The sequence below is a fragment of the Scardinius erythrophthalmus genome, assembly GCF_964197995.2.
Source record: "Scardinius erythrophthalmus genome assembly, chromosome: 6".
Classification (NCBI taxonomy): domain Eukaryota; kingdom Metazoa; phylum Chordata; class Actinopteri; order Cypriniformes; family Leuciscidae; genus Scardinius; species Scardinius erythrophthalmus.
Window position 1 is genome coordinate 40,160,589 of NC_138226.1, and position 16,587 is coordinate 40,177,175.

The 16,587-nt window shown below is 38.9% G+C and overlaps 1 protein-coding gene across 1 annotated transcript in view; it reads left to right on the forward strand.

The window, feature by feature from the left end:
• The window catches only part of agps (alkylglycerone phosphate synthase), a 52,662-nt gene that overhangs the window by 27,133 nt on the left and 8,942 nt on the right, over nucleotides 1–16,587 (forward strand). Inside the window, exons 12-19 of the mRNA XM_081369520.1 lie at nucleotides 3,737–3,788; nucleotides 9,338–9,414; nucleotides 10,476–10,588; nucleotides 11,121–11,190; nucleotides 11,562–11,623; nucleotides 12,119–12,208; nucleotides 13,369–13,468; nucleotides 13,812–13,869. Of these exons, the coding sequence (XP_081225646.1) occupies nucleotides 3,737–3,788; nucleotides 9,338–9,414; nucleotides 10,476–10,588; nucleotides 11,121–11,190; nucleotides 11,562–11,623; nucleotides 12,119–12,208; nucleotides 13,369–13,468; nucleotides 13,812–13,869 (622 nt within the window). The remainder of the gene's footprint in view (nucleotides 1–3,736; nucleotides 3,789–9,337; nucleotides 9,415–10,475; nucleotides 10,589–11,120; nucleotides 11,191–11,561; nucleotides 11,624–12,118; nucleotides 12,209–13,368; nucleotides 13,469–13,811; nucleotides 13,870–16,587) is intronic.

Below are 16,587 nucleotides of genomic sequence, written 5' to 3' on the forward strand. Positions count from 1 at the left end.
CGCCATGTGCAATGGACATGCTGCCGCAGGCTCCTGGACAAGACCCCAGCGCCTTTGGCATGTCAATTGCCTCGAGTTGCTGGCTGTACGTCTCACCCTGCACTGCTTCTGTGCGTTGCTCAGGGGTCAGCACGTATTAGTCCGATCAGACAATACCGCCACAGTAGCGTACATCAACCGACAAGGTGGTCTGCGCTCCCGCCGTATGTCGCAACTCGCCTGCCACCTCCTCATATTGAGTCAGAAGCATCTGAGGTCGCTTCGAGCCATTTATATCCCGGGAGACCTGAACCGTGCAGCTGATATGTCTCGGTTTCGGCCTCTCGCTGGAGAATGGGGACTCCATCCCCAGTCGGTTCATCTGATTTGGGATCAGTTCGGGGACGCACAGGTAGATCTGTTTGCCTCCCACGACTCTTGCCACTGCGACCTGTTTTATTCCCTGACCGAGGGCACGCTCGGCACGGATGCACTGGCGCACAGCTGGCCGCGGGGCCTCTGCAAGTATGCGTTTTCCCCCAGTGAGCCTTCTTACGTAGACTTTGCGCAAGATCAGGGAGGACGAGGAGCAGGTAATTTTGGTTGCCCCGTATTGGCTCAACCGCACCTGGTTCCAAGAACTAGTACTCTTCGCGACAGCACCTCCCTGGCCAATTCCTCTGAGAAAGAACCTGCTTTCTCAGGGACGGGGCACCCTATGGCACCCTCGTCCCGATCTTTGAAACCTCCATGTGTGGTTCCTGGATGGGACGAGGCAGGTTTGAGTACCCTACCACCAGCGGTGGTGGCTACCATCACTTCCGCTAGACTAGAGCATCGTCCACGAGACATGCCTATGCGTTGAAGTGGAACCTCTTTGTCAACTGGTGTTCTTCTAAACTTAAAGAACCCACGAAAGGCCCGATCAGTGTCGTGCTTTCCTTCTTGCAAGAAGGGTTGGAGCGAAGGTTGTCTCCCTCCACCCTGAAAGTGTATGGTGCCGCCATTGCCACACATCATGATGCAGTTGATGGTAAGTGCATTGGAAAGCACGACCTGATCATCAGTTTCCTGAGAGGAGCGAGGAGACTGAATCCTCCTCGCCCTCCTCTCGTTCCCTCTTTGGACCTCTCTGTGGTTTTAACTGCCCTGCAGAGTGCTCCCTTTGAGCCTCTGCAATCAGTGGAGCTTAAGTTCCTGTCAATGAAAACAGTGCTCCTGGTTGCATTGGCCTCCATCAAGAGGGTAGGGGACCTGCAGGCATTTTCGGGTGACGAAGCGTGCCTGGAATTTGGACCGGCTAACTCTTACGTGATCCTGAGACCCCGGCCTGGATATGTGCCCAAGGTTCCCACCACACCCTTTCGAGACCAGGTGGTGAACCTGCAAGCGCTGCCCTTGGAGGACGCAGACCCAGCCTTGGCACAGCTCTGTCCAGTACGCACCCTCCATACTTACATAGACAGGATGCATTGTTTCAGGACTTCAGACCAGCTCTTTGTCTGTCATGGTGGGAAGCTGAAGGGAAAGGCTCTCTCCAAGCAAAGGTTGTCTCACTGGATAGTGGACACCATTGCTTTGGCTTACCAGCAGCAAGGTCGACCATGCCCCCTTGATGTGACGGCCTGCTCCACCCGGAGTGTGGCATCCTCTTGGGCTCTAGCGCATGGCGCCTCGCCAACAGACATATGTAGATCTGCAGGCTGGGCGACACCTAACACGGCCTCTGGGCAACCCCCACGTGTGTAGTCCACTGTAAGCCTCTCTGAGCATGTGTCTTTCCCTCGGCAAGCTACCTTGCCACCCCTGGGTTTGAAATATTCCACCTGCAGCTGGACACCCCAGTGATTCTCAATATGCAGCCCCCTGGGGTCATGTGTATTCCAAGTCCCCCCCTTCGGGCTGGGCATAATTGCATATTTCCACTGATATATGCTTCCCAGTGTACCTTGGCATAATTCCAGCAGCCATTAAAAACTATCCCTTTCATGTTAATGTTGTTTTTTCATTGTTTACATGTTTAAATATTCTGAGAATGCATAGTTTTAGTTCTAATGTTTAATGTTTAAACTGCAACAAATGCATTAAAACTTTTTTTTTTTGGCAGCCATTTTGTTTTTATTGTTTATGCCAAAACAGTGATGTTTACAACTTGTTATACGGCAGAAATGGATTCAGCACCTAAAAATCATATAGAAACAACACTTGAAGTACTTTTCCTCAAAAATGCCTACTGCATCTTATCCAGGGCTATTTATCTATTTTGGGACCTGACTACTAGAATATGTATATATATATTGCCATTCAAAAGTTTGGGATCGGTAATATTTTTTATGTTTTTAAAAGAAGTCTCTTATGCTCACCAAGGCTGCATTTATTTGATTAAAAAGACAAAAAAACAGTAATATTGTGAAATATTACAATTTAAAATAACTGTTTTTTATGTGAATATATATTAAAATGTAATTTATTCCTGTGTTTTAAAGCTGAGTTATCAGCGTCATCACTCCAGTCTTCAGTGTCACATGATTCTTCAGAAATCACTCTTAATATGATGATTTGATGCTCAAGAAACGTCTATCATCATTATCAATGTTAAAAACATTTACATGTACGCATTTGGCATACGCTTGTATCCCAAGCGACTTGCATTGCATTTTAAGGAACACATTTTTACACATTCTTATCAGTTCTTGCTTTCCCTGGGAATCAAACCCATGACCATGGCATTGCAAGCGCTAACGCTCTACTGTTTGAGCTACAGGAAAACAGTTATGTACAATTTTTTTTCTGGTTCTGATTCTTTTTGCCAAAAGAGTAACCCCTGACGCGATGTATGACGTGGGATGTAGGAATAGCGTAAGCTTTGACGTCTCTCACGGTTCAAACAAATAGGACTTGGCAACAAACTCAAGCTCCTCTTCTATTACATATCGGCGGACAGTAATGGCTGAGGGAGGAAATATGCTAATACGGGAAATATGCTAATACGTCATATTGCTCAGAAAATCCAAACGGCTTGATGATTGAGTGCGTTTAGGCTTTCTGAGGATTAAAAAAGGAGTGAATGGATTTTCTCATTGTATGGTGGTTGTGTCCACACACTGCAAAGACACATTTATATGCAAACACCATGCAAAAGTGAATTTTGCATCCGATGACCCCTTAAAGCACTGTTTATTTCATCTTTGTTCTGTTGTATTTATTTGTTCTTATTTTTGTTTCTTATTTCCAAACTGTTAGATTTTAGTTGACTGAATCTATTGTAGATTTGCATTAAGTGGAAAATTAGCTGTCAAGTGAAGACCGATGCCAGGAGAGAGGCTTTATTTTGAAGAGAGCATGTTGAATTGGGCCGTGTGTGTGTGTGTGAAGCTAATGGCCTCAGATCTGGGCTTCTCATTAGTGTGTGTGTTGCTGCTGATGTAGCCCTTATTGATGATCTCAGTGTTACCGTCTCTTATTAGTCCATAAACAAACTGGGATCCAAACTTAAAATGAAATTATTGATTATGCTGTTCAGGACCTACACTGCTCCTCCATCCGTTTCTCTTCGCCCAAGGCTGCCTTTAAAAAAATCGGGTTATATTTTAATTGGAATTTCATTTTGCTGTACTGTAGGTGTTTTCTAACAACTGTCTGAGCAATTTTAATGTTGTAGATTTGTTTAAAAGTGTAGGAGAGGGTCATTATACGCCTCCGTCTATTAATCTGTTTCTGTCTGAGCATGTTTTCCTTTTCTTTATTCTTGTTCTAGAGATGTGCTCCGGCATCCATTCGACTAATGGACAACGAGCAGTTTCAGTTCGGTGAGTTGCGTCTGTCCTTCTGATCTAACCTATATTACTTTCTTTCTTCTGTGGTACAAAAAAGATATTTTGAAGAATCTTCACACAGCTCTTTTACAATGACAGTTCATAGTGACGACGACTGCCTTCAGAGAGAAACAAAAAAAGGCACATCAAAAGCACCATTATTCTTTAATAAAAATATATATAAAAAAAAAATCAAGACAAAAAAGAGATATTTAATTTGCTAATTAATAATGGAAAGTTTCTATATTATCTATATTTTACTAGAAGATAATTTCCTAACAAAAAAATGGTTGGGAAAGTCATTGGTCAGAAAGTGTTGGAATGCTAAACAAATCCAAATAGCAGATGCTTTTTAAAGTCCCCCTTTTTAAAGTCAACCATTTTATCCCTTAAAACTCACCTTTGATCACCAAAATGACATATTTAAACGTTTTTCCTTGAAAACAATTATTCATGTCTTAAAATAGCTTGTATGTAACTCTACGCCCTTGCCTTGTTTAGTATACGCAGTTCTATGAATATGCAAATGAGCCCCGCCTCCACTCACTCACTCAGCTCAGAGATCCACTCGTTGACGATCACACGTTGATCTGATTGGTTACAAGGTAGTTTGTGACGTCAGAAACACCAGCGATTTCAAAGCGTGTTTTTGAGACTGTCTTTGGTTCACTGCAGTTTTGAGGAGAAAATACTCAGCAATGGTGTCGACTTATGAATTTACACATGGTTTGTCTTTAAGCATATTAAAAACACCACATAGACATATAAACATCATTAAAATCTTGATTTTCACCACAGGGGGACATTAAAAGGTGTAATTGCAAAAATAATACTTATGGTCCTGCAGCCCTTCTGTCATTATCCAGACAACAGGTTATGATTTTCTCAATGGTTATTAAATATAGTAGTTATATAACCTGTTATTCTCAAAGTGAAAACATTACTGCTGGACCAACACCATATTTAATATGAAGTTACTGATTAATTTTTCTACTGAGCTACACAGTCCTGGAACTGACAGTGACAGATGCAAGCATGAAGATATTAATGTGTTAATTAAATATTTAAATGCGTCATAAATCATTGTAAAATGATGATTTGCTGCTCAAGAAACATTTCTGATTATTATCAGTGTTGAAAACAGTCGTGCTGCTTCATATTTTCGTGGAAACCGTTCTTTTTTTCAGGATTCTTTGATGTACAAAGTTCAAAAGAATAGCATTTATTAGAAACAGATTCTTCTTAACATTATAAATGTCACTTTTGATCAAGTTAATGTCTTGCTTAATAAATGTATTTCTTTCTTTCAAAGAAATCATACTTATCCCAAACTTTTAAACAAGAGTGTATTATTATTATTATTATTGTTATACTGTTTTTTTTACATAATTTAATATATTATACAAGTTAATTTGAGCCTTTCAGTTGGTCAAAAAGACTGATTTATCTCAAATCATTGTGTGAGAAGCTTCATTTTTTTTTTTTTTTTATAGATTTTAAACATTTATAACATTAATGTTATTGGTAATGTATTGTAACTACTCTGCCACATATATGATTTCCAAATCAATACATACTTTTAAATTATTTGCACAAAACCTAATTAATATTCATGAGCTGAACCTTCACAGTGAGTTGTGTGACATCACAAACACATTGAACTACTGTAAGTGGCATCAATGTTTAATTAGACAATTTAGTATTTCTGTGGAGCTGTAAAGTCATTGACCGGTGCGTGATATCCAGATGTGCTGCATATTGATAACAAACATTACCTGAGTGTTATGAGTTGGTTATGTAACTAAAACATGATAACTGAGAGCAAGAAGCAGAGCCTGTGTTTCCACAATCAATCCATTTCTGGCTTTAGAGACGGTGATCTGTTTTCATATTCAGCTCCACAGAGATGAATTGCAAGATTTAGCATTTGAGAGCTTTGTTTTTGTTTTTATTACTTGTTGTTGTTCTGTGTATTCATTACATCAGTGGTTTAATTTGGTGTGGTGCAATTCATCTCTGGAGAACCCCCGCTCGCGCCGCCGCGTAGAAAGTGAAATTGATCATTATTTTACCAGCTGAGCAGCGAGCGAATGCACAAACACGCCGTTCAGGAACAATGAAAAATGGCCCTGGCAGCAATTAAGCTCTCGGTGCCGCCGGCGTTGATGACGTTACACGCGGAGATGTGGGAGAATCTGTGAGGGGTTGCCAGATCAATGTGGAAAAGTTCCCCGTCTCCAGGGATCTCGTTAGCTCCTGTACGGATCTGTGTTTTCATCCACGGTGCACTTCTGAGAGAGATGAATCGACTCTTTAATGAAGACTCTGCTCTCTGTAATCATAATGGCTTTTGCAGCATGCACACTCTTTAAGCCCAGAAGTGGTTTTTTTTATATCTGTGTTATAATCGCAAGCAGAAGAAAAGACACATGTAATCTCTGAGTGGTTCAGCGTAGTGAACGTGTGGATCCTCTCAAACTACTGGTCGTTGAGACTCTGGAAGCGTTAATGAACCTCATGGCATCAAACAGGAAAATCAAGTCACGGTATAAGTATGTTTATAGCATGGTACTACTGTAGAAACATACAGTAAAACAGTAAAATTGTGGAGTATTATTGTAGTTATTGTAAAAGTGTTTTCTATGTGAATATATGTTAATAATATAATCTATTCCTGTGATCAAAGCTGAATCGTCATTCAGCATCATAACTCCAGTCACATATTCCTTCAGAAATCATTCTAATATGATGATTTGATGATCAAGAAACATGATATTTCTGTGAAAACTGAGTTAAATTTTATTTTTTCATGATTCTTATGAATAGGAAGTTCAAAAGAACATCATTTATTTGAAATAGAATCTTTTTAAACATTATAAATGTATTTACTGTCACTTAATCAATTTAATGCTGAATAAAAGTTTTAATTTCTTAATGAAAATCTTACTGACCCCAAACTTTTGAACAGTAGCGTATATCAATGGGAATTTAAGAACAAATATTTATCTATTGCAGAACTTTGGTAATATCTGTTTTTGTGTAGTTCAGTCACTTAAATACTTTTAGAAATGAAAGGTACTTTAAGTCATTTGATTATGTTGTTGTTGTTGTTGTTGTTGTTGTTGTTGTTGTTTTTAATTGGGGCCAAACCCCAAAGGTCCCCTATTGTATTCATTCGTTTTCTTCTTCACTAATGGGAGTCTATGGCAGCCCTATGAACCGAATATGGGAAAAAATTCAAATTTGCACACTTGTAGTGATGGGAATGACTAGAAATCTGGCCCAATTTGGGGTTTCTTGTACCAACTCTATAGCGCCACCACCAGTTGACCTTTGAACACTTTGATCTAGAAAAAGGAAACACGGTTCACCTGATTCCTCTCTTCATGCTGATCACTTTCAACATCTTGCAATAAGACTCCGCCCAGTATAGTTGTGGTCATTTTGAAAAGTACAGTATTCAATATTTTTTGCTACTATTCCAATTTTTTATTTCTAATTTTGAGAATTGTTGGAAACTCAGAATCGAAGACCAGGAGACATTGGGAATCACGTTCAAGAAGTTATTCTTTATTGAGGACTTCACGTTGACGTGGCTGCAGTTCTTCCAAAGTCTAACTCAAGACAGTTGCCTTGCAAATTTATAGACATTTAGGGGGAGGGAATTACATTGAGGTTGAACAAAGCATGCAAATTAAGTATACAGGTTAAGGAACCCACCCCAGACTCCAGCGTGTTACCAGTCTCAATCCAATCAGCGTAACCATTCAAACGCATATGTGCTAATCCAATCAGCCCAACGATTCAACGTCTGGGCTGTGGCTCTGAGTTGGGACTCCAAGAGCCATTAAAGACAATAAGGAGAAAAACAGGAATTGCATCTTTGCTGAGGAGAATCATTATCTCAACCTTAAACTCTAAATACAATATTCTTTACCGTGATGTTATGTATGGAAGCATATTTGAAATAGATTTAAAATTTGTAACCCTTCAGATTTGTAACCCTTCATGCCAAATTTGGGAACACCACAACTTACAGGTCATGTGATCTGAAAAATGGCTCATTGTCATTATGATCCTTGGTTAATTGCTGATTCCTACGATATCTCATTTGTCACTTTCCATCAATTTGCCTGTCCGCCATATCTATCTAAGTAAATGAAAAACAGTTTTTTTGCTATTCCTACAAATTTTGTCCAATTTTGTTTAAAATCTCATCAGATGGTCTTTGGACCGAGCCGCACACCCTCCAGGCTCTTGGCCCCGTATCGTAGCTTGCAGCTATATTTATTATTATTATTATTAATAATAATATTTTTATTATTATACTAACTTGATAGTTCACACTAAAGGCCAAACATGCATAAACACATTGTAACACTTGAGTTCAAAAACAATAAAATAAAACAAAACATTCCAGACTAATTTTACATAATGAGTAAATACAGTTATTTGTTTATTATATCATAAAGATAAAAAGTTAATTCAGTTAAATTCCGATTGGATAAGGCACATTTGAAGCTCTTGTGAATATGTGTATATATATATATATATATATATATATATATATATATATATATATATATATATATATATATATATATATATATATATATATATATATATATATGTATGTATGTATATGTATATGTATATGTATATGTATATGTTTATATATATATATATATATATATATATATATATATATATATATATATATATATATATATATATATATATATATATATATATATATATATATATATATATATATATAATATATATATATATATAATATATATATAACAACTGTAACCTGTACATCAATTTAATGTTTATTATTGTGACATTGTACAGCATTCACAAACAATTCTAATAATCGTCGTCTTGACTTATTTGGGATGCGTCTCACTCCGAGTTTTCACAGTTCTTAGTAATTTTCGTGCATAAATACTGATAACTATTCAAATATGTACCGGCACAGACATCAACAAATCTCTTCCAGATGACACATTACTACCAGTTGACAGTATTATCATATTGCCAGCTCAGGAAGAGACAGGAAGTGAACACAACACAACACTGGTTAGTGTGCTATCCGTTAGGCCACGGCAGCGACATGACTTGTTGTGTGTGATATTCACACACAGATTCATGTCAGCTGATTTTTTTTTTCAGTTGATCTGAGATCTTGTGTTGGTTCTGAGGTGAATCTGACTGCGTGTGTGTGAGATTCCCTGGCGTTTTTTATCAGAGGAACTGCTATCAGGATGATTTATGTGCAGCGTTCCCTCTCTGCCTTTCCCTCTCTCTGTGTCTCCAGTCATTACTGCGCTATTGTTCACACCACTAATAAATCTGACACAAAGGCCTCTGGGAAATCCGAGGGGCGAAACTGAGGGATGCTTGGTGACGTTAGAAAAGCACGAGAGTCATTCGTTTCGAGCGGAAAGCTTATGAATGCACACAGCTCCTGAAAAAAGAGCGCTAAATGATTGCGTGATTAATACTGAGGTTTACTGATGTTTTCAATGTTTTGACAGGTCATGCGCTCAAGCCGCAGGTGTCCTCCATGTTCACGTCATTCGTGGACGGGTTGAAAAAATTCTACATAACAAAGGTAAGAAAGAATTGTGAATTATTTTTAAAGATAACTTATAAATCTTTAAAGACAGTCCTACTGTGAGCGACGAGGTTGTCAATGCATGGTGTTTGCTTCTGTTGAAGCCGTCAGCCAGCATTATTTCAACTTATTTCATTATTTAAACACAATATCGTGTTTAATATCACTTTGTGGTGAAAAACTACATTACCCATGATGCTCTACTGAAAATCCTCCAATCAGAGAGTCAAAACAAGCAAAACATGGCAAAAGATCTCAATAACTCCGCCCACTCCCATTAAGAACTGCGAATGATATAATCGTGTATCACAAAATACTTAAATATTTGATTATATGCATATGCAACAAACTATATAATATTATTATTATTATTATTATTATTATATATTTATATATATTTATAAATCAGCAGTTTTTAATGAGTAGTTTTGTTTCTCCTTTTGTTTTTAATTTGATTGTCATTTGCAATGCTTCATGGGATTGTAGTTCTTTTCCTCTCTAAAGCCGTTAAGTACACAGTCTTGTACCTTTTGTATTTTTGTTTGATTTTCAATTTTTTTTTTGCTTCAAATCAACGTTTTTAATGTTATGGTTCTCCTCGGTTCTCGGCTTGTAACTCTTTAACAAAGACTTTTTAAAATCCCTATGGGAAAAATGTATGAAAAAATACATCCGGAACCAGCACCACTGAAAAAGTGGGCGGGCACTAATGCACTCTATTATGCCGCTCTCTGGAATACTTCATTCTGATTGGTTAGCCACAGTATTCTACATTCAGAGCAAGATATGATGCTAGACTGATTTCATTCCACTGATTTGATTGGCTTGTGAAAAGTAGCCACTGATATTATTGGCTAATATTTTTTTTTTTTTTCACGCCCACACAGACTTGAAATAAAATCAGAAATGAAAATTCATTTTAGATGAAGCAGAGAATGTCAAAGTCTCATACATTATGATAAATGATTATACTTTTTTTTTTTTTTTAATAACGTTCACTGATGGATTGTGGGTCTCTTTTGATTTCATGTTGTCTAACCGTGCAACACTGTTCTCAGTTTAAAGGATTCGACCCGCACCACCTGTGTGTCGCCACGCTGTTATTTGAGGGGGATCGTGGGAAGGTTTTGCAGCACGAGAAACAGGTTTACGACATCGCAGCCAAATTCGGGTAAGAAACCCTTGGTTTTTGAGTGTGTTCTTCCAATCTATGCCGTTTCTATGGAGCCAGAGTTACTATTTCACCAGTATAGTTCAGCATGGGTCATTAGGGTCGTGACCCCTGACCTTAACTGACCTTCCTGATTGTATACGGAAGCACTGGCGTTTGTCTCTGTCTTTTCATGCTCCCTCATTCATCACGGCTCTTTCAGTGGCAGTGATGGGTGTGTGAGGAAAAGAGAGCACAGATTGAATGATTTCAGCATTAAAGGTTGGTTTGATTTTGAGAATATTTGATTAGAGGCCGATTGTGATGGATAGAAGGGGATGAATGGATAGATCCCACAGCTGACCTTATTGATCCACTGCCTCTGTGTGCGTGTGTGTATCCATATGGGAAATGTTCACCAGACCACAAACGCCTTGATGGTTATTCTCTTGCAACATTGACAGTGCTGATAATATATGATTTTCCTCTTCACGTCCCAATGACCTGTACTCTGTTTTGTTACTGTGTGTGTGTGTGTGTGTGTGTGTTTTAGGGGCCTGGCAGCAGGAGAGGACAACGGTCAGAGGGGTTACATGCTGACGTTTGTTATCGCGTATCTACGGGTGTGTTATGAATCCCCTTCATTTCAACAGACTTCAAAATACACCAAAATGCAACTACAAATTACTTTTATTTTTATATCTAACCCTAAATGTGTGTTTTTGATGGCAAGTTTTTTTTTTTTTTTCTTTGAGCGCCATGGGTCAAAAAGTCATGGGTCAATAGGAATTTTTTTAATTAAATACTTTTATTCCGTATGAAAACATTACATTGATCAAAACTGAGCGGTACTGTTTGTCCTGTCAGGGTTTGTTTTGAGATAATGATACAGCAGACCGTACACTATCCTTATAAATGTATCTCCGAACATATATATTTGTTGTTAAATGTACGCTGGGATTGAATGAACGGGATTGAATGTGTGTGTGTGCAGGATTTGGGAATGGACTACTACGTGATGGGAGAGTCGTTTGAGACGTCTGTGCCCTGGGACAGGTAAGCGATGGTCAGGCATCACTTGTTTTGCACTCTGTTGATCGCCCACGCTCTCCACGCTCGCTTTAACACCGTTGTTGTCTCTGTCTGGAGGCGTTAGTGGAGGTGGGAAGGTTAAGAGGACACAAAGTAAAGGAAAAACTTTCAGACTTCACGTGAACCTGGAATTTTGGCTCTTAGTATTAACACAGATTATGAACTTAAAAGCAAAACTCATGTGAACTCGTGCAGTTTAAATACATCCCAGGAAAGAGTGATTGTCCAGAGTGAGAAGAAACTATAGTGCTGTGTTGTTGGTTATGTTCATTATTATTTTGTTTTGATTTTATATTGTTGTATTTTTATGGTTTTCCCCATATTTACATTTTGTTGTATTAAAGTTTTAATTACTTAAATTTGACTATTTGTAACATTTCAGAATAAAAGTGATTAGGTGACTTTTTGGCCACTCGCATTATTTAGTATTTATCTTTTTTTAATTTGTCTCTCTCTCAGGATTTTGGACTTGTGCAGGAATGTGAAGGAGAGGATTGTAAGAGAGTGTAAGGAGAGAGGAGTTCAGTTCCCTCCGCTGTCCACATGCAGGTACACACGCACACGCACACGCACACGCACACACACACACACACACACACACACACACACACACACACACACACACACACTCCTACCTAACGACCATCCGGACGCATGTTCAAGAGCAGCACACTAAAAATATTACCCACAAGACCCTAGCATGGCGGTGGCAACTATTGTATAACCCAGTACTGCTCACATTTTATTCAGGAAATGTAAAAATCTAGAGGTATAGCTTTATATATTGATTAGTGAACTCTGTGTTCATTGTAATCTCACCTCTACCGTCGGTCACACCGAGAGAGAGAGGGAGTTTGGGGCTGAAGAGCATTTCCTAGCCATTCATTTCCTGTCGTTTGCTTTCCAGCTGCGCGAGACATGATTGATGTGGCCATTTAACCTCTGCAAAACCAGATAAACTTAAACTTACTTTGTCTCCAAGTCAAGGGTCACAAAGGCAGGGCCTGGATAGAAAGCATGTCAGTGTCTCTCACTTTCTCTTTGTGCCTTTCTAGAGTCATTAAACCCCACAGCAGCCGTAAATCCGCTTTAGCAGGAAGAATATCAAGATTACTGATTATAGAAACATCAAACACTCCTCTTCCTCTTAGAAATAACTGATTATGAGGTGTATATACCAGAACAAAATTACAAAACTGAGCAAAATTAGAGAAATTATGACGGCCATCAAAGTGTCGTAATTACCAGCGGGAAAAGCTGGATTTATTTGAACCTGGACTTTTTGAGTTGCTGTGACAAATAAATAAATCATAGCAAACAACACGTGTATTATAGATATAGATATCTTTAGTTGATAGTAAATTAGTATCATGATTGTAAAAATGGGCTGTTGAATAATTGTTATAAAGCTTAATATCTAAGTGATGGATAATAATGTAACTAGCAATAGCATTTCATTTATAGGAACTTCAAATCAATGGCTAGATTTTATGTATTATACATGAGTATATTTTAGATAATTATGGCCCCTAAAAGTGCACTCAGTATTAGTATAAAAAGGTATATTATAAAATTAAATAATATTTAAAGTATCATGGCTACATCCACATCCACACCACTAGGTGTCAGTATAAAATGGTGGAGATCTTCCCCGGATGGACTTGAAAGCATCATAACTAATGTTTTTCTCTTTGTTTTTCTCTCTCCAGAGTTACACAGACGTATGATGCAGGTGCTTGTGTGTATTTCTATTTTGCCTTTAATTACCGGGGTCTGAGCGAGCCAGTTCATGTCTACGAAAAAGTGGAGGTAAGGACAGCAAGAAAGGTTAAGATTAGCCATCGATCTTTAAACTAGCACAAAATGTCTCAATATTTACCAGTGAGAGTAAAATGAACTGTCCAAATGAACCTTGCAGCCCTAGCTGATAGATCTAACTAAACATGTATTTCACTACTAAAAAGAAGGGCATCCAAGAACATTTTAAAAGTAAAGACTCGAATGAATCATTTGGTCTTCTGACCAATCAGAGCAGAGTAGACCAATCACAACAGACTGGGTCACTGACCAATCAGAGCAGCAAAAATGAAATGATGATTATTTAAAATATTAAAAATGATTATTAACGTCTTGTTTTGCTTCTGTTGTGTAGCATGCGGCCCGGGAGGAGATTCTTGCCAATGGAGGAAGTCTGTCTCACCACCATGGAGGTGAATTACACCACACAGCACGCGACTCATCTGAAATAAACTAATCTATTCCCTCACTCTAAGCTCTACCAAACCGAACACACACACAACTCGGCTTCTAGACGCCACTATTCAGCTTTACAGAATGGTAGCGTTGGGGTCGGTGGTTTGTCCTGGTTTAGTGGGTCTGAGACACATGACTTATCTACATTACCGTCCGCCTGCTGCTAGCTAAACGTCACCAGACTCATTAATCACACACACACACACACACACACACAGACACAGAGAGAGAGAGAGAGAGAGAGAGATCTGTGCGGGTTGAGTCTTAAATGGACTGATAAAGGAATGGTTCACTCAAAAACTTTGTTTCCAGACTGTTATGTCATTGCAAACTGAACGATTTCTTTCTTTTTTCTACGGAATACAAAAGATACAATTCTGAAGTTAAAAATAGGTAAGAAAAGAATATCACAAGAGTTGTCTAATGCTGAGACCTGATCATTGAGTCAGATTTGTGAATTAATCATTCAAAGATCAGATGCAAAATAACATCTTTTATTTCACAGGAGAGAATAAAGTCTGTTTGAAACGATGTGCAGGTGATATTTAATTTTAGAATGAACTATACCTTTAAAATGAGAGTGGAAACGGTGAGCTGATGTTTATAAACTTTCATGACCTCGATCTAAAAGAAAGAAAGCCATGCTGATGGTGTGTGTGTGTGTGTGAGGGGAGGGGTAGTTCTCTGTAATTGTGATTAATAGCAGTACTGCGGTACTATCTGCCTGCCGACAGGCCCTTTTGTCTACACACAATCACAGCATGACAAATGAAGTGAGTGTGTGTGTATCTGGAAAAACAGATGTAGTCTGGGCTGGCGAGGTGGGAGGGCGCAGGAGAGAAACACACAGTTTACTAACCTGTGTTTACCACGGGTCAGAGCTGTGAATACACACGCTTGCCAGACCTCCACTCGCTCTGAACACAAACACACACGGTTCCTTTGTTGCACACTGACCGTGTGTACGCATCTAAGCAAACTAAACCAACAAAAATATGCCATTTGAGGCTGAAAGAACACATTAAAATAGATGTGCTGCTCTGCTAGAGATAAAGAGTTGAAGAGAGACCGTACAAACGGCCTGTAGAGGGAGATCTGGTTGGAAATAACCTGAACTCATTTGCAAAGCATTTGTCAATCACTTGACTGAATAACTTTGGTGGGAGATTGAGTTTAATACAGCCCTAGCAAACAGAACTAAATAAAAATGTATTTCACTACAAAAAAGAGAATGAATCAGTGAATCATTTGTGTGAAATGAACTGTCCAAGGGAACCTAGCAACCCTACCTGATAGAACTAACTAAACATTTACTTCATTACAAAAAGAAGAGCTTCCAGGAATATTCTGAAAGTTAATGAAATGAATGAACGAATGACTGAAATTAATCCGTGAATTATTTGTGGTGTGGGAGGGGGTGTTATTTGTGTAAATCAGTGAATCATTTGTGTTTTCATTAGCCGCTTTCCGACCAAGTAGTTACAGGAACTTAGTTCTAGGAACTGTCCACTTCTAAACAGTTCTAAGAACTACTCTCCCCCAAACCGGGTTTTGCTGTTTGCGTTCGCACTGGCCAAGTGGCCATAGGAACTGGTAGGAGGGGTAAGGGAGTGACGCAAGCACAGTGACCTTTATTTTGACGGCGCGACAGACCTTTATTTTGGCGGCGCTGAGAACGCCAGAGCAAACAATACTCGCATTCTCTGTTTATTAGTTAGCGATCTGTCTAACAGTCCTGTTTAATATGTTATTAGATAGAACTGTTATAGAAAGTAGACCGTATATGAAAAAAGGTTATTAGCCTAACGTTATGCCGTGTGGTTGATGTCCAGTGTTGCTAGCTGGGCAGATAAACATAATCATGTTTGGCTTGGTCCCTTCAAAGTTGCTTTGGATTTTCTCTTCAGCATAAAGGTTTAGAGACCCATCTATCACTGTTTTCCATGTTTGTACAGTTAGTTTATGGAGTAAATATATAGGCTATAATCTGTGTGTTTACATTCTAGCTGTTTTAAAAATGGCGGGTGCTGGTGTTCCGCATGCGTTCGGCCAATCAGCGTACACTAACGTCACGGGTAGTTCCTATAGTGCTGGTTTAGACCCTACTCTGAAGTAGGACCTAAATTAGTTCCTCCAAATGGAGTTCCTAGAACTAAAATCGTTCCTAGTTCCTGCGGTGCGAACACGCAGACATCCGGGTACTTTAGCCAATAGTTCTAGGAACTGTGAAAAGGTTCCTCCGGTCGGAAAGTGGCTTTTGGAATGAACCATCCAAATGAACTCAGCAAACAGAACTAACTGAACATTTGTTTCACTGCAAAAAAATGAAGGGCTTCAGAGTACGTGGTGAAAATAATGAATCAGTGAATCATTTGTGTGTTTAGGATGTTCATTCAAAGGAACAAAGTGATTCACTAAAATGAATAAAATATTCCAGTGCTGTCCAGAACAACGATCACTTCAGCTGTGCTACATGTGTAGTAATAGTGATGTGTTTGGACTAATGTGGCCGCTCCGAAGTACAAAGCTTTTTCTGGTGCCGTGACCCGGATTCTCGGAGTTCCTGTTGGTCTTCGCAGTAGGAGTTTTGTTTTTCGGGTTTGTTTGTTTGGCACCACGCAGACATGCTTAAACGTGTCTTCTGAGCACAGCATGTGTAAACACACGCCTCAGGA